At 36.1% G+C, this 17327-nt stretch overlaps 3 protein-coding genes across 7 annotated transcripts; 2 read left to right on the top strand and 1 right to left on the bottom strand.

Annotated features, from left to right (window-relative positions):
* Positions 1 to 1344: 1344 nt before the first annotated feature.
* On the top strand, positions 1345 to 3394 carry LOC144550959 (basic transcription factor 3-like). Of its 3 annotated transcripts, none has more exons than XM_078298713.1 (6): positions 1345 to 1580; positions 1889 to 1959; positions 2264 to 2412; positions 2512 to 2568; positions 2850 to 2888; positions 3014 to 3394. In XM_078298713.1, the coding sequence occupies exons 2-6, from the start codon at positions 1892 to 1894 to the stop codon at positions 3211 to 3213; spliced, it is 513 nt and encodes a 170-aa protein (XP_078154839.1). In that variant the 5' UTR covers positions 1345 to 1580; positions 1889 to 1891; the 3' UTR covers positions 3214 to 3394. The 3 variants fall into 3 exon arrangements, with proteins under 3 accessions (XP_078154839.1, XP_078154841.1, XP_078154842.1); XM_078298715.1 differs by having other exon boundaries at positions 1444 to 1584; positions 1892 to 1959; XM_078298716.1 differs by having other exon boundaries at positions 1444 to 1584.
* Positions 3395 to 5369: 1975 nt separating this feature from the next.
* Positions 5370 to 7799, bottom strand: LOC144550958 (basic transcription factor 3-like). 2 transcript variants are annotated; one of them, XM_078298711.1, is made up of 6 exons: positions 7637 to 7799; positions 6746 to 6816; positions 6378 to 6526; positions 6225 to 6281; positions 5883 to 5921; positions 5370 to 5757 (listed from the first exon to the last, which is right to left on the bottom strand). In XM_078298711.1, exons 2-6 carry the CDS (start codon positions 6811 to 6813, stop codon positions 5558 to 5560), a joined length of 513 nt encoding a protein of 170 aa, XP_078154837.1. In that variant the 5' UTR covers positions 6814 to 6816; positions 7637 to 7799; the 3' UTR covers positions 5370 to 5557. The 2 variants fall into 2 exon arrangements, with proteins under 2 accessions (XP_078154837.1, XP_078154838.1); XM_078298712.1 differs by having other exon boundaries at positions 7593 to 7741.
* Positions 7800 to 13844: 6045 nt separating this feature from the next.
* On the top strand, positions 13845 to 16977 carry LOC144550985 (putative casein kinase II subunit beta-4). Of its 2 annotated transcripts, none has more exons than XM_078298755.1 (5): positions 13845 to 14274; positions 15022 to 15246; positions 15926 to 16032; positions 16179 to 16344; positions 16432 to 16977. In XM_078298755.1, exons 1-5 carry the CDS (start codon positions 14133 to 14135, stop codon positions 16566 to 16568), a joined length of 777 nt encoding a protein of 258 aa, XP_078154881.1. In that variant the 5' UTR covers positions 13845 to 14132; the 3' UTR covers positions 16569 to 16977. The 2 variants fall into 2 exon arrangements, with proteins under 2 accessions (XP_078154881.1, XP_078154880.1); XM_078298754.1 differs by having other exon boundaries at positions 13851 to 14274; positions 15923 to 16032.
* The last annotated feature ends 350 nt before the right edge of the window (positions 16978 to 17327 follow it).

Raw genomic sequence — 17327 nt, 5'->3', positions numbered from 1 at the left:
TCGTTCGTTTGTCGGATTAAAATTTTGATTATGTCGTTTATTTGTAAAATATCGATTGTTTGAAATGTGGTTTGTATACGAAAAAATAATACTATAATTAACAAAATAAATAAATAACAAAGCAATAAAATAAATAAGTCACAATATCTAACCAAACACCTAATAAGTCACATTTAAGGTTTAAGGATACGTTTGAGTTTTAGTCTTTTGCATTCGTTTTCGATTTAATTGGCAGATTTGAAAAACACTCTGTTCATACTAAGTAGATGATTTTTTGTGTGTGTGTGTTTTGAATAGTCGAGTTAGAGATATAAAGTGATGAATTATTAGATAAATTATTAGAGTTGTAAAAGAAATTCATAATTCGTTCGAACCGTTTAAGAAAAAGTTTAGAATTAGTTTTTCTCGATTTAGTTCTGAGCTGTTAATAATCTGATTTGTTTGACTCGTTAGTCAGGAAGCATATCTTCTGATGTATTGCACGGTGAAATAAATTTCCAACCAAATCAAAATGAGAGCTTATTTCAATTATAAAGAATTAGGGGTTACGAATAATATCCGATCTGTATTAAAAAATTTAGATGTAAAAGATACTAATATGATTTTATGTTTCAATTATGTATTTCCGAATAGTAGATATATATCATGAGGTGGGCTACGGTGAGTTGCGAAGTAAAACGCGTTTCTACTTCACGCCGTATTTTTATTTTGAAAGTCCAAACGACCGATCCGAACCGTTAGATGTTTAATCCATATTGAAATGTGCTTGGAGATCAAATTTTACATTTTTTGGAATTTTTTTACCATTTATTAAGCATTTTTGAAAATTGCTGTTTTGCTGTGAACAGTAAAATTTTCTGGACCATCAGATCAGCGACTTTCAAAATTGCTTAATAAATAGTAAAAAATTTCCAAAAAATGTAAAATTTGGTCTCCAAGCACATTTCAATATGAAGAACAAGATGAGCGGTTCGGATCGACGTTTTAAACTTTAAAATCGCAAAATATGAGCGTGAAATAAAATAGTTGCTTTACTTCGCAACTCACCATATCCTAGCTCTATATATCATATACTTTAATATATATTATGAAATTAAATATTACGAATTTTAATATTTTTTATATTATTTTTATAAATATCTGATCTGATCCGAATTCGTATGATATCTGCTTCATATCCGTATCCAAAAAATGAAAAAAAGAAAAGAAATATAAATATGATTTTACCCGTTTCCACCCCTATAAAAAATTCATTTTAAAATTCACACAAGGACAATGCAAATCTCATTTTACACGGTAGGGTACCGCACTGGATCTGAATTTGTTAGCTCACGAGTTGAGTTCGAGCTCCATTCGTGCCGAGTCAATTCAATAACGAGCTGAGATCATGATCAATCTCAACCGTTAATCGTGGATATGTTAGATATGCTAGGGTTATAGTCACGCGCACGCGAGTCAGCCTCACTCCCTCACGCCGCACCCCCGACCCCCGCTGTCTTCCCTGGCGCCATCCCTGCCTTTCTCCCTCGTGTGTACCGTGCGTGGCAATTCCTTCCTACATCGTCGCAGCTAAGCAGCTGGTGAGTAAGATGCTTTGCGGTTTTAATAATTTCCCGTCTTTCTGTGATGCTAATTAATGGGTGGGTGGGGGAAGGGGTTTGTGATACAAATGTTTCTAGGGTTTAAGGTTTAAGATAAATGAAAGATAATTAAAAGTTGTTTTAGGATTTGTTATTTTGTTTCTCAATGTTTAAATTTATTAGTATTGCTTTATATCTCTTGATTAGGTGATAAGGGTAGCTCCTGATTCGTCACTGCTGTTTAGCATTTTGTTAATTAGCCTTAACTGTTAAAGTGTTGGATTGACTGATGTAGTTTTATTTAACAGAAGATGGATAGGGAAAGGCTAATCAAGATGGCCGGTGCTGTCAGAACCGGTGGAAAGGGTAGCATGCGCAGGTTTGTCTTTTATTCCAACAGTTTTTCTCGTAGGATTTTTATCTTTGCTGCCTAATGTCGCCAAAATATTTATCTTGAACTTTTGGCCTGCTTCATATTATCATTTCAATAAGATGATACTCATGCTAAAAACTTTCGGAAAAATTCATTAAATAATGCACTTTTAATGCACCTCAAGCATTGCAGAAACAACCTAATAGATATGCATAGTATCGTGCCAATAATTTTTGTAGTATTACTTTCGAAATCTTTGTTGGTACATCTGTTTAGATCAACCCTGATAGGTTTTTGGATTGCTTGCCAGAAAGAAGAAGGCAGTGCACAAAACAGCCACGACTGATGACAAGAGGCTCCAGAGCACTCTAAAGAGAGTAGGGGTCAACACCATACCTGCCATAGAAGAAGTCAACATTTTCAAGGATGATGTTGTTATCCAGTTCCAGAACCCTAAAGGTAAGAATTCTTCAAAATATTGTACTTATTTTTGTATATGTTAGTTATTTATGCTGAAATATGAGTATGACTTGGTTTGTTTGTGTGATGAATGTGCAGTGCAAGCATCTATTGCGGCCAACACTTGGGTTGTTAGTGGAACACCTCAAACCAAAAGTATGTTTTCCCTTTTGGAACCATTTTCACTTGGAATAAAAATTACTTTTGAGCTGTTTTTTTTTACTTGTGCATTGGCCCCTAGGACTTCATAAAGTCAGATGTGGGCCTGTGCTGTTTAGATATCCGGCTATTGTCAAATTTAAACTAGCTACATCAATCATGAACATTTTTTTTTTTATGATAATTGCAATTTGACATGAAAGAAAATATTTTTGCAAATTAAGTTTTCAAGGTGAATTCTAAACTTTTTAATGATTTCTTTATTTTTGTTGCTACAGAGCTTCAGGAGCTGCTGCCTTCAATTATCAACCAACTGGGTATGTTGTTTCTTGCTGAAGATGTTGTTCGATTAATACTTGTTTCAGAACATGAGTGGGTCTTTCTTCCAAATGTGTTGATCATAGCTAAAATATATTTGTTCCCCTCTGTTGTAATGTTTCAGGTCCAGATAACTTAGACAACCTGAGGAGATTGGCTGAGCAGTTTCAGAAACAGGCTGCTGAAGCCGGTGGTGCTGATGTGGCAGCCAGCGGTGTACCTCCTACAATTCTAGAAGAGGACGATGATGATGTCCCCGATCTTGTGCCTGGGGAGACTTTTGAAGAGATCGCTGAGGAGAAAAAGGAACAGGAATCATCTTAATAAAGGCTTCTCTTTTTTGTCTTGGCTGTCCTCTGCTTCTCTTTTGGTCTTTTTCTTGGAGTCTGTTGTTGTCTCGTCTTCTTTTTGGTATAACGTTGAAACCCTAGGTGTAGCATCTGTTTTGATCATTGTTGCGGTTTTTTGGATCAATTAAACGGCTGGTATCATATGGTTTTGTCCATATTGTTCTGTTGTTGTGTAACTTAATTAATTGTGTGCGCATCTTTAGAATTGAATCCAATCTCTTTTCTGCCCTTTTGAGCCCCAGCATGAAAAATTTATTTAGTAGCATAGTAGTAGTCTTTTAGTATGAAAATCTACAACAAAATCTTACTAGCCAGTAGTCTCACGCTGGCATGCAGTACATTGTACAATGTACATTATGACAAGTTAAACTTACTGTTCTATCATAATCTTTGCGAGGGCAAAATCACCGAAAGAAATAAAAAATCTGTACCAGACAAATTCTCATAGAGATCAGTAAGAGGCGAAAGTGCATACTATATGTGAGCAAACTCTTATGCACAAATCGTCCCAGCACAACAGAATTGAACAAATAATCCCAAAAACAAGAAATTAAGGCAACTAAGAAACCCTAGTTTGTTTAAAGTTGCAAAAGGCTGGTTTTGTGGATTGCGGAATTTCAATTATATTGACAAATGATAAGTATGTTCAGATCTGAATAGACCACGGACCTTTTGTGCAGCAGTGGTTGAATTTCAATACCAGATATAAGGCAGGTATTACCAGATGTGCACTTGGTATGGCGATATTTGTCGAGGAGAGAACTTGAATATAAACAGAAGATGTTAGAGAATCTAGGATTAGAAGCACATTAAGCTCACGTAGGTTTTTTTATGAAAATAATTTTTGGCAGTGAACCAATAAAATGTTCAGGACAAGATTGAATGTGTCATATCAGCATTTGATCCAGGGACCAGGCTGAAGATGTGTTTGATCCAGACTGATTTAGCGGCCTTGTTGATACAGTATAATCCCTACGAGGAATCCGTATCACCCTAGGTACCTGAGGTGCAAGCTGAAAATTTCAACCGTTCTTTTAGCTTGACACAAATCTCAAAGCAACCCCCTATAGTCAAAACAGTACCGGATTGAGTTTGATCTGGATACAATTAATCTACACCGTTCGTTCTTTTAAATTGTACCTCAGGTACCTGGGGGGATGCGGACTCCCCTGCAAGCCGGTGTGGTTGGTAACTATCTTGCCTTGGTGGATCGTAGTGGTCATTCGCAATTGTATCTCAGAATTTAGGTCATTTTTTTTAATTCTATAACTTGTTTAGCATGGATAAGTGTTGTAATATTTTTTGCTAATTATCTGAGATAAGCATTATAAAAGCTCAGTTTCACACTATTAAAAAAAATATAATGGATTTTAATGTATATATGGAGCATCCTATGTAATGAATTTTTGTGGGGATAATATTTACTGCATTCAGCTTCCCCTTGAGCATTGCCCATGGAAAGTTGATGACATAGAGAAATGCACTCGACAATTACGGTTTTGGCGGATCTCTCTCTCTCACCAGATCCAATGTTATTTAAATTAATCCTCAGTTCATCAGTGTGCCTATCAATTCAATTTTGACCAAGTTTTGTATCAAATTTACCCTTCTTGTGCAGTTGAACTTCTCTTAACTATAATTTGTGGTACCAAGCCCCAATCTCTCTTGGTTGCGCAATGAAACCAGATGATGAAGGCTTGTTGTACAAACATCATATTCAGACAACTTCATGCAACATGAAAATATGCCTTGCAAATGCACTAAAGAAAGCTAGGTGTGATTGAAACTTATGTTGGGATGTTTATTCTCTAGGAGATGTTGGGTCAATCCTCTGTATCTACCTTTCCTGGCATCACCTGACAGTATGGCTCATTCAGTCTTGTCTTGATGATCTGAATATTGGCAACACCATATGACTCATTCAACCTAGTCCTAATGTACGATGTACTGCATGCCAGTGGGACTACTGGCTAGTGAAATTTTGTTGCAGATTCTTATACTTTTAGTATTAAGTAGTACTATGTTTCAAAATAAAATTTTCAAGCTAGGGCTCGGGAGGGCAGAAAATAGATTGGAGTCAAGTCTAAAGATGCACACTCAATTCATAAGTTACACAACAACGGAAAAATATGCGCAAAACCATATAATACCGGTTATTTAATTGCTTAAAAAAACGCAAAAGTAATCAAGACAGATACTACACCCAGGGTTTCAATGTTTTACCAATGAGAAAAAAAAATAAGGTGAGACAACAACAGACTCTGAGAAAAAGACCGAAAGAAAACTAAGAGGAAACCAAGACAAAAATGAAGCTTTGTTTAAGATGATTCCTGTTCCTTTTTCTCCTCCGCGACCTCTTCAAAAGTCTCCCCAGGCACAAGATCAGGGACATCATCATCGTCCTCTTCTGGAATTGTAGGAGGTACACCGCTGGCTGCCACATCAGCACCACCGGCTACAGCAGCCTGTTTCTGAAACTGCTCAGCCAATCTCCTCAGGTTGTCTAAGTTATCTGGACCTGAAACATTACAACAGAGGGGAACAAATATATTTTAGCTATGATCAACACATTTGGAAGAAAGACCCACTCATGTTTTGAAACAAGTATTAATCGAACAACATCTTCAGCGAGAAACAACATACCCAGTTGGTTGATAATTGAAGGCAGCAGCTCCTGAAGCTCTGTAGCAACAAAAATAAAGAAATCATTAAAAAGTTTAGAATTCACCTTGAAAACTTGATTCACAGATATATTTTCTTTTATGTCAAATTGCAATTTTTGTCAAAAAAATGTTCATGATCAATGTAGCTAGTTTAATTTTGACAATAGCCGGATATCTAAACAGCCACAAGGTTCAGAAAGATGGCCACAGGCCCACATCTGACTTTATCACGTACTAGGAGCTCACACACAAGTAAAAAAAAAAAAAATCTCAAAAGTAATTATATTCCAAGTGAAAATGATTGCAAAAAAGGAAAACATACTTTTGGTTTGAGGTGTTCCACTAACAACCCAAGTGTTGGCCGCAATAGATGCTTGCACTGCACATTCATCACACAAACAAACCTCATACTCATAATTCAGCATCAATAACTACCATATACAAAAATAAGTACAATATTTTGTAGAATTCTTACCTTTAGGGTTCTGGAACTGGATAACAACATCATCCTTGAAAATGTTGACTTCTTCTATGGCAGGTATGGTGTTGACCCCTACTCTCTTTAGAGTGCTTTGAAGCCTCTTATCATCAGTCGTGGCTGTTTTGTGCACTGCCTTCTTCTTTCTGGCAAGCAATCCAGAAAACTATTAGAGTTGATCTAAACAGAGGTACCAATTAAGATTTTGTAAGTGGTACTGCAATGGTTGAGGTGCATTAAATGTGCATTATTTAAATGTATTTTAATGAAAGTTTTAAGCATGGGTATCTGGCATCTTATTAAAATGATATCAGGCAGCAAAGATCAAAATCATACCAGAAAAAATGTAGGAACAAAAGACAAACCTGCGCATGCTGCCCTTTCCACCGGTTCTGACAGCACCAGCCATCTTCATGAGCCTTTCCCTATCCATCTTCTGTTAAATAAAACTATCAGTCAATCTGAGACTGGAAGTGTAAAGTCTACTCGATAAAATATCTCAATAGCAGTAGCGGATCAGGACATACCCTAACCTTATTGCTTTTCACTTCACTAGAGCTATGTTATGTACACACATTATAATCAAGAGATATAAAGCAACACTAATTACTTTAAAATTTAAGAAGCAAAATTGAAAATCCTAACAAAAATTATAGTTTACCCTTGTCTCCTGTTTCTATCATCTTTCAATTAGCTTAAACCTTAAACCTTTGAAATATTTCTATCCCAACCGGAAGGAACTTCATACTATTGACTAATGAGCCGAGCCAGCTCGTTAACAGTTCGCCAGCTCCCAAACCCCTTTTCTCCCCTCTCACGCTCACCACTTCCCCACCAGCCTCTCCACGCATTGCCTCTGAATGTAGCAGCAACTAATAGCATCAAACCATGGACTAGGACTGGTACTGAGCAGTACCAATCAAGAATCACACGAAATCCAAATTTAAACTAATCTCCAATTAATCTTGCAAATAACTTTGAATTCGACAATTCCAGGCAAGGCAAAGAAAGACTGACCATCAGTGGCGGTCATCATCACAAACCGATAAAGAGGAAAGGAAATGAGAGCAAGATATCAATACATTTCAGAAATCTTTCTCTATTAATTCTTTAAGCAAAAAAATCACCATCTCTCAAGCACGCACCAGAAAGAGAAGCGATAAAACCCTAAATTGGGTTGGAGAAGAGAAAGGAGAGGAAAAAAAAAATAACCGAGAGATAGCAGACATAATAAACCCCCAGAGCATCTTACTCACCAACTGCTTAGCTGCGGCGATGTAAGGGGAATTGCCACGCTGGAGCGCACGAGAGAGAAAGGTAGGAAAGGTGCCACGCAAGACTGCGGGGGTCGGGGATCAGGAGAGAGGGAGGCAGGCGACTCGCGCGCGCGTTTCTGTAGGCGTAGGAGAAAGGAGAGGGAGGTGATAAGGACTAACGAAAGGCTATTTATCCAAAGGAGGAGAGGGAGGCGCTTCCTCTTTTAGGGCTTTAGGACGAGAGAATCTCCACCTTCCGATGAGTCTAACGAGCGATCACGGATTTATACGAAGGAAAAATCAACTTTCAGCGATGGAATACAGTTACTAGAGTGGGAAAAATGTAAGGCGTAACCGGCTCCATCACATAATAACACGGTTATAGTACAAAATGGCACGGCATGCGTGTTAATTATGTGTAATAACCGTACAAAACGGCACGGCATGCGTGTTGATTATATGTCGTGACTTGCGTGTTTCGTATTGTGATTATTCGTGTACTGTGTTTATCTTTTGAAAACTTGATACGGCACGGCACGTCATGCGAAAGATCTAGTCACGACACGACACAATACGTGATTATGCCAGTAACGTGTAATTAGGACCATTAGATCATGATTAAATGATGAATCTTAAATAAATTAATATAAATTATGATCAAATGGTCATGTGAGTCACATTTGGTCACGGCACATTTAGACACGACGTGACTCACGTGGCGTGACTATATCTTGACATTTTGGTCATGATACAGCACGTGAAAAATTAACTTGGTCACAACACGGTACGAAACCAAAGTCACGACGTGTTAGTCACGTCACGATACGGCACAACACGTTTTTTCCACTTCATTAGTGAGTTTGGATGAAAATTTGAATCAATGAGAAACTGAGAATAGTCGTTAATTCAAAGATTAAGAATTGCCACTGATTTAACGTTTGGATCGTGCAAGGATTAGTGCAAAAATAGCGATTTTTGGGTTAGTAGTTGAGAATAGCGCTAACCCAAGAAATTCAAGGATAGCACTAACTTTGACTATTCCGGATTAGTAGAAATGTTGTTTGGATTGTATGTTTAAAATAGCAATGGAGGGAAGGAATATAATAATGATTTATTTGTTTTTATATTTTCAACTAATTTTTATATTTATAATGGCTTGTTAAATATATATGAAGCATCATATTTTTCAATAATACTTCAATTGTTTTTAACCGATAGAAAATATTTCTTATTATCTCATTTAATACCAATCTAATCACAGTTAAAATATAATTAATTAATATCACCTTTTAATAACAAATTTCGAAATAATTTTTTTACTATTTAATAACAAATTTCAAAATAAATCACAAATATAATTAAACTACTGTCCACCGTCTCGTTTACATCTGTTGCCACCGTTTGATCGCTCACCAACTGATCTGAGAAAATGTAAAAAAAAATAGAAATTACATTAGACCTTAAACAGAAGTTACATTAGCAACTGGCTGCCAAGTTACTTTAGTTTGTTTGGTTAAAATCATATAAAATTATATCCAACCCAGCCATATGAAAGAGAACGGTTGATAATGAATAAAATAATATGGGTAGGGTATTATTTTATTAATATCGCTAACCCGAGAAATTTGCTAACCCACTTTTTCGTTGGAATAGCAAAATAGCACATTTCTTGAGCTATTCTTATTTTCTGTTTTACGTTTGGATCACACAATTTAAGAACATCATATTTATTTACTAAAAATAAACAAAAAGTAGTCTCTAATTGTTAATTTAAATATATTCAAAAATAAAATAGTAGTGCGGAATAATCATCAATTTGAATTATCACTATTTTTTTGTCTCATTCAAATGCCACCCAGATTTAAATTATCGGACTCTTATTCAGACCAATCTGATTGAAAACTAAAGAGAGATTCATCTTTAAATGATTGTATTATGTCGGCTCAAAGACATGCATATTAACATGCATATTAACATACGAGTTCAATTGATCATCACTTTATTTTCAAGATATATTCATCTTCGATTTGGAAATAAGGAACAAGTACTCTTTCAAATATTGTAAACTGAAACTTACAATTTAAAGTTCAAATTTACTCTTGAGGATATAACCTAATCCGATGTCTATTGAAGATGTATGGATAGAAGAATCGTGACTGGTTAAAAAGAACGGTATGGATCCACTAATTCTATTGAAGACTTTATTTTTTTAGAGAGCTACAATGAGTGTGAATCGTCTCATAAGTGAAACGAGTTATCATGCATTCACATCAAGAGCTGAGTTAGACTTTCAAATTACGAGGGTTAAATATAAATAGAGGTCAATTATATAAAATTTTTATACTATGAATGGGATCAGTTTACAGTATGTATCTACTGCATTTTATTGTATATTATATAAAAAAATACATATAAATATAAAAAAAAAATTGAAAAAAAAATGGGGGTCATCACTCTGGTGCTAGTTCCGTTGAAATTTTTATAGCAAAAAGTAAAATTATTATTCCAGTTACTGGTAACAATTTGCTATTATAATTTTACTTTTTGCTTTGCTATGGTTGATTTGGGTCTCTCTTTTGTTTAGCTGTTGGAACTTTGTCAGCTTTATCAGCTTTATCTTATGTGCTTTTATTGAATATTAGGTACTATGATGCATAGTATCAGTTTTTGTAACTAGACTATTGTTGTTTCGTAATGGACAGGTGGAAACAATCCACTTTTACCAAACATTTTTTTAAAATAAATAGAGATTTTACATAGGTTTTGAGTTTGAATGAATAAATATCAAATTTTGTAATTTTGATGATGATATATCTAATAGAGGAGGGTTAAAAACTTCGAAAGTCTCATGTCTTTTGTGTATCATTATGGTTCATATTCTTTATTTATGTTTTTAAAGTTCAAATAGTCAATCTGAACTGTTTAACATGATATACATAATATTCATATTAAAATATGCTTATAGATCAAGAAAAAGTCGAAGGAAGTACATCAGTCAGAAACTTCAATTTTCCTTTGAGAGACTTTACTGAGAGACTTTGTGTTTCCCACGAAATGAATTTGTCAGAGAGACAATCTCTACCTAAAGTCTTGCTCTAATTTATGAGAAAAAGAGTGAGAGGCAAGGATTGAGTCAGATGGAAAGGCACCAGTCTATATATCCCTGGAGTGAGAGAGAGAGAGAGAGGTGGATGCAAAGTCGCGATAAAAAAAGGGAGCCATGGCGGAGACAAAATTATAAAAGGAGAAAGAGCTCCTCCATTTAAAACTTTAATTGTGACTAATGAAGGTGCGGATTTTGATGTAGATTCAACGTTTCATGTATTGAAGTGCACTAGAGGGTGTACTATGCGTACCGTAGCCTCACTCAACTTAAAATTTGAAAAAATATATATATATATATATATATATATAGAGAGAGAGAGAGAGAGACATGACCAACGTAATTAATCGTGACTAATTATGTCTAGAGACGGATTTAGAATTTTCATCAAGAGGCAAAAAAATATCAAATCGAGTTTAAACACATTAATTAATTAAATATTCGATAAAAAAAACAATACTTTAACTTATCTCAATTGAAACAATGGGTAGTGGATGGAACGTGCATCTATCCCATTTGATGATCCTCTACATATAAAATCAAGGGGGTCATCGACCACTAAGAGAAGTTTGAAAAAAATATAATGCTCCGACTTGTAATTTTTTATGCTCCATCTTATAATTTTAACTACAAATAAAAATTCAAAGAATTTATTTTAATTTTAATCCTAAATTTAACTCCAATTATATATCAAACATTTAGAGGGGCGTAAAAAAATTTCAAGATGAGCAAAGTCGATCGAGACCAGTAGATCTTTACTAAATTTCAAAATCCAAGAGAGACAACTGTACTCCCTGAAATCATGTGGGTCCTCTCCTGATTACGTCACGCTTGATCACAACGTGTGTTATGTGGTGTGGTGAAGACATAACCAATGTTCATGATTATTTAAATGCCACGGTAATTTTTTGTAATTAAAAACGACACATAAAATCTCAATTTTAACCACAACATCACTAACTCAAAACGATTCAACACGAATTTACGTGAATGGGGAAGTACGTAAGACAACGATACTCCAATCAACGGCCAATTCATCAATTCGAAAAAAAATATACAAAGGTAAAAACATAAACATAGGGATGTTTAAATAAAGAGGTGCTAAACATCCTTAAGAAATTATTTTTTTCATTTTATCCTTTAAATATTTTAATTTTTATAAAAATTAATACTATTAATTTTCCTCATAAAATAAATTTACTGGATCTATTTTCTATTGTCTGATTCCGTCCGTAGTTAAAATAGACCATATCAATTTTAAAATGCTGTACTATAAAAATAGTAGTCTTATTTTACTGGATCTCTATTTTCTATTTTTCTGATTCCCTCCGTAGTTAAAAACTTAAAATAGCTGGGAAATCGCTTCATTGCTTTTCTAAGCAGTGCGAGCTATGGAGAAATTTCAGGCGATATTCCAGCCGAAAAACAAGAAAAAAAGAGAGAGAGATCAGACGAGGTGATGGCAGGTCGTTTCAAACGATATCCAGCCGAAAAAAAGAAATTTCAGGCGATGTTGCGGGTTGTTTCAAACGATCGGCTCTCTACTTTTTGTCAATTGGTGATGGCAGCGCGAGGTGCTTCCGTTTAGCGGATTTTGTCACTGTTATTCAGTGCTTCAGCCTAGTGGATCTAGTCACTGCGTTTTCTTTCGGTTTTTGGAATTTTTATTCAATAAGCGGTTCGTTTTTTCTTCTCTTCTTCCCCTCTTTGGCAATAGAAGAGTGGGTGGAACGAGCTGTGCATATAGTTATCTACTTTCTATGTTGTTGTATGTTTTGACTTATGTCGGTGTTTGTTGTGTGTTCTCTTTCTTTTGCTCCTCTTCTCCCTCTCTTCTTTCTGGCTTCCACACTGGCAGCTCTACACTGAGACCTTTGAGTGGTGACTGTCCCTGTCCGGTTGATTCAGTTTCTAGTCAGGCTTGATTCAGTACCTTCATTGGGTCTTCAGAGTGGTGATTGTCCCGGTCTGGTTGATTTAGTTCCCGATCCAATTTGATTCAGTGCCATTCACGATAAAGTGACAAATTGCGCGTATAGAGGAAACAATCGGTAGGGTTCTATCATTTTCATCAAGCAAGGATGGCCACATTTGTGTCCACATGATACACATATCTTTATGCGTTTTTAGTTTGTTGACAGCTGTATACTTTTTAATTAGGGTGTGTTTGGATGAAGATTTGGGTTAGTGAGAATAGTGAGCTAGCTCAAATTTGAAATAGTGAGTTAACCCAACTTTTAGTTGAGTTAGTAGAATAGCATGCTAATCCACAAAAGACAAACAAAGAATAGTCCCTTTTTGCTAACCCAAACACATCTAAACGTAAAATAGTAGTTCGAAATAGTAGCTAATCCAGATTAGCACTATTCTTTGCCTCATCCAAACACCCTCTAAGACACTTATTGTCTCATCTTATTTAACAGCTACTTTGTAACTCTTTTAATAAATGAAATTGTCTATGCATTTTACACCCAAAAAAAAAAAAAAACTTAAAATAGCTCATATCAATTTGAAAATATTCTACAATAAAAATAGTAGCCTGTAGGTAAAGCGGATTCATTTGAGTTGGTCGGCTGGACAGCTGAATTCACATCCCCTCAGGTTACCGGACTGAGTACAATTCAATCAGACGGTCCAAAATTGTTCTATTTAACTTGGCACGAATCTCAAAGCACAAAATAATCCTGCCCCCCTGTCATCCCGAATCCCGACCGGATGAGAGTAAATCTGAACCGTTCATTTCAATTGTGTTGAGTCAGGTACCTGGAAAGATACGGATGCTGGACCACTTGGGACGGTTGATTGGACAATCATATCTTCCCGTGTCGGCGTGTCGATGTTAGATTAAAAAATAATAATAATAAACAAGGGAGATCGAAAGATTTGGGGATTCATATCCTCCCAGGTACTGTAGATTAAATCTCAACCGGTTTTGGATTCGGACCATTGCGGGGGCAGTATTATTGAGCTTTGAGATTCGTGCCAAGTTAAAAGAAACGGTCCGGACCCACTAATTGTAAAAGATTCCCTTTTCGGGTAATGGAGAGGATGTGAATTCAAGATTGGTCTGTCGTAGCATCCGCCGTCCATTCCGAACCAACCAATACGATTGTCTCACAAAAATCGCAAATGGTTTTTTCTTCGATTAGAGCGTAGGGAATAGCACTCAGAGTGCGAGAGGCAGTCGAGCACTAGTGGGTGCGAAAGCTGGATGTGTTCCTTCTCCTTCTCCACAGCCGCCGCATGCTCTCCTCCCCTCATCCAGTACTCTGTTGATCTAGGAGGAGGTGGAGGCGGCGTTACTTTTCTTCCTTCTCTTTACTCAACGCTCTTTTCTTGAAAAGAAACAAGCAACAAGATTGTGTCTTTATCAGCGCGAGTAAGGAGGAGAAGATGCTGAAGCCCGGTTCGTCTACGTCTGCGAGGAGCACTCTTACTGCCTCTAGATCCAATCCAATCAATTTGGAGGCATCGTCTTCCAGTTCCATCAAAAAAACCACATCACAGCTTTCCAAGGACGCCAAGCCCCCTCCAGGTCTCTCTCTCTTTCTCAGGGATGCTTTTATTTAACTGAGACTGAAGCTTGTCCGCCTTCGACAGTTTCAATCGGATCTTCATTTTGTTCAACTTTTTTAATGCAGTTTATGAACACATTTGTTTCAATTATCCAATTAGGAAATTTATATCCTTTCTATTTAATCTGCTGAAGTTCAGTTGATATCAATTTTTCTGCAATGGATACCCATTCAATTGAGTAAATAAAAACACAGTCAATAAGACAATACTGCTATTTGCTTGTTTGAGTTATAACTGTGGATTCTAATCTAGCATGTGAGTACTGTACACTTCTAGTTCTGCAACTGCTGTCTAATCAGTTCCTTCTAATTAGCCATAACTACTCATAACTTAAAAGACCTGATAGTAGCTCAGAACTCCCTACTGATAAAATGGGGGTCATCACTCTGGTGCTAGTTCAGTTCATTTCTGTTTTTCTTTAAGTTTTGTCTAGCATATGATATCCAATCAGATGATTAGTCCAGCACAATGCATGCTTATCTTCTCTATTAATGAACCAATTCAGTATTCCATCCCTTAAACTATTAGCATAACTAATGTGTGCCAATAAATAAAAATGATATGCAAGGTACTTGTCATTTTGTTAACTTGGGCTAACCATGGACCTTAAAATGTCATATTCACATCCTGCCCTTTTTAATCGAGAATGTATTTATTTTTTTTAATTAGCAATACTAAATCCAACTGTCTATGTGCATGGATGTAGCCACAATATCTGAAACGGGAAGTGAGGAGACAGAACTGAGCACCTCAGAAGGGGATGATGATGCATCATGGATCAAATGGTTTTGTGGTTTGAGAGGAAATGAGCTGTTGTGTGAGGTGGATGAGGAATTCATACAAGATGACTTCAACTTGTGTGGCCTTCAAGCCCAGGTTCCTCATTATGACCATGCTCTTGACATGATTCTTGATAGTGACTCCTTCAGTGGTATTTTGTACTTCCTTTTTTTTTCCTTTCCTTTTATTTTTGATTAAAAAAAGGTACACAATACCTCCTGTGTCATTGATTTGTGACACCTTGTTTTGCAATATCTATGCCTAACGGATTATGCACACGTATTCATATTGAAAATAAGCCCCCTAAAACAAACCTTTTAATGGATCATCCTTTCTTGGGGGGTTTGGGGGGTTTGGGGGGGGGGGGGGGGGGGGGGGGGGGAGGGGGGGAAGGGGGGGATGGAATGGGAACAGCTTTCCTGACTTACACAGGCTCCCTTCCAAACTGTGAGGAACCAAGTGCTAGTCTCATCTTAAAATCCATCATTGATTATTTATCCGGGTTCCCCACCAAACAAAAGCCTAAAAGAAAAGAAAATTAACAAATAGCACTACATCTTTTACTCAAAAACTTGTATCAACAATTTTTTTTTCCTCTTTTCTGTTTGTTATGTATTTGTTGTTTCTTTTATTAGTCCTTTTGTTGCCATCTACTCATTTAGAAGTAGGAAAGTTGGATTTCTTTTGTGAATGTGACCTTTGTCTGCTTGGGCATCTGTAATTACACAAGTCTGAAAGGAAGCTTGGAAATAAATAACCAAATAGCATGAAATAACCCTCTTTGTGATGCTCTCTCTATGAAGTTTATCGCAATGTCCTTCTCTAAGTAGGTGAGCTGGATGATGAAGAGCACAGTGGGATTGAAAATGCTGCAGAGATGTTGTATGGTCTTATACATGCACGTTACATCTTAACCAGCAAAGGGATCAATGCTATGGTAAATTCTGAATAACAAATTTTGTCTTACTTACAAGAATCTCTCTCTTCTCTCCTCTCTCTCTCACTCTCTCTCTCTCAGTGAAATCCTCGATTATACTAATTCACTATCCCATTTTGCTGCCTTTTCTTTGCCTTTTATTTTAGCATGAGAAGTACAAGAGAGTGGAGTTTGGACGCTGCCCTAGGGTTTTCTGTGAGGGGCAGCCTTGCTTGCCTCTAGGTACATCTGACATTCCATGTAATTCAGCTGTCAAGATTTACTGCCCCAAGTGCGAGGATATTTACTTCCCTAGATGCAAATACCAGAGCAGTATCCTTTTTCTAAGTTTCGATATAATAGTATTTAAACTTTTAGTGTGGCAATATTTGTTTTCTCCTTGACGCCCTTTGGGTACAGATATGGATGGAGCTTACATTGGCACCACATTTCCGCATCTTTACTTGATGAGTTATCCCTCTTCTAAACCTGCAAAGGCCTCTGAGAAGTATGTGCCAAGGGTTTTTGGGTTCAAGTTGCACAAAGATTCTAAATGATGTTGATTTGTTAGGAGGGATTTTAACATCTTATCTTGGCCTGTGAGTGTTGTAACCAGCATTAGTTTATGTCATCAGACTGCTAACTAGGTTTATTGCTGATGGCAAAAAAGTAGGCGCATAAGAAATGTTTATGTAGAATTTAAGATGTTTGTCTTTTCAGAAATGTATTTGTGTGATTTCATAGTTTGCAAGATTACTCCCTCCCTGTCGTATTTGCTTATAGCATCATACATGCAACTCTTTACTTCTTGGAAGGAATGATACTACTCTTCCTGGAGGAACGAGTAACTCAGATGTATTGAAACTGAAAATTCTATCTGTATGCTGAGGTTTTCTGTACTGATGAAAGTTAGTGGAAACGGATCAATGACAGCTTTTATCTGTGAAATATCAGATTTTTTTGGTATTCATAATTCAAATTTTAAATTTTAAATGACAAAAAAAATGCCTATTTTGTCGCATATTATGAGCAATATGTTTTTTTAATAGAAAATTATAATATTTGAAATTTCACTTGGTACACTGAGAGGTAACTCAACACAATTAATTCTGGCCAACTCTTGATTTTCTTTGTTTTTTTTATTATGTACTTAAATTAACACTATAGTTCGTAATTTTTTATTTTCTTTCCATAACATAAACAGGATCGAGAATTCAGTCTCGTATTTGACATTTGATCAAATCATTAACGCAATCATTGTTGTCGGATGACTAAAAAATGGTTATAATTAGATCTCGTGGGCCTTTGGAATTCTA

Source organism: Carex rostrata, chromosome 3 (genome assembly GCF_964058835.1).
Source record: "Carex rostrata chromosome 3, lpCarRost1.2, whole genome shotgun sequence".
NCBI classification, from domain to species: domain Eukaryota; kingdom Viridiplantae; phylum Streptophyta; class Magnoliopsida; order Poales; family Cyperaceae; genus Carex; species Carex rostrata.
Note: the sequence above shows the minus strand (reverse complement) of the source record. Positions and strands in the feature narration are given on the sequence as shown.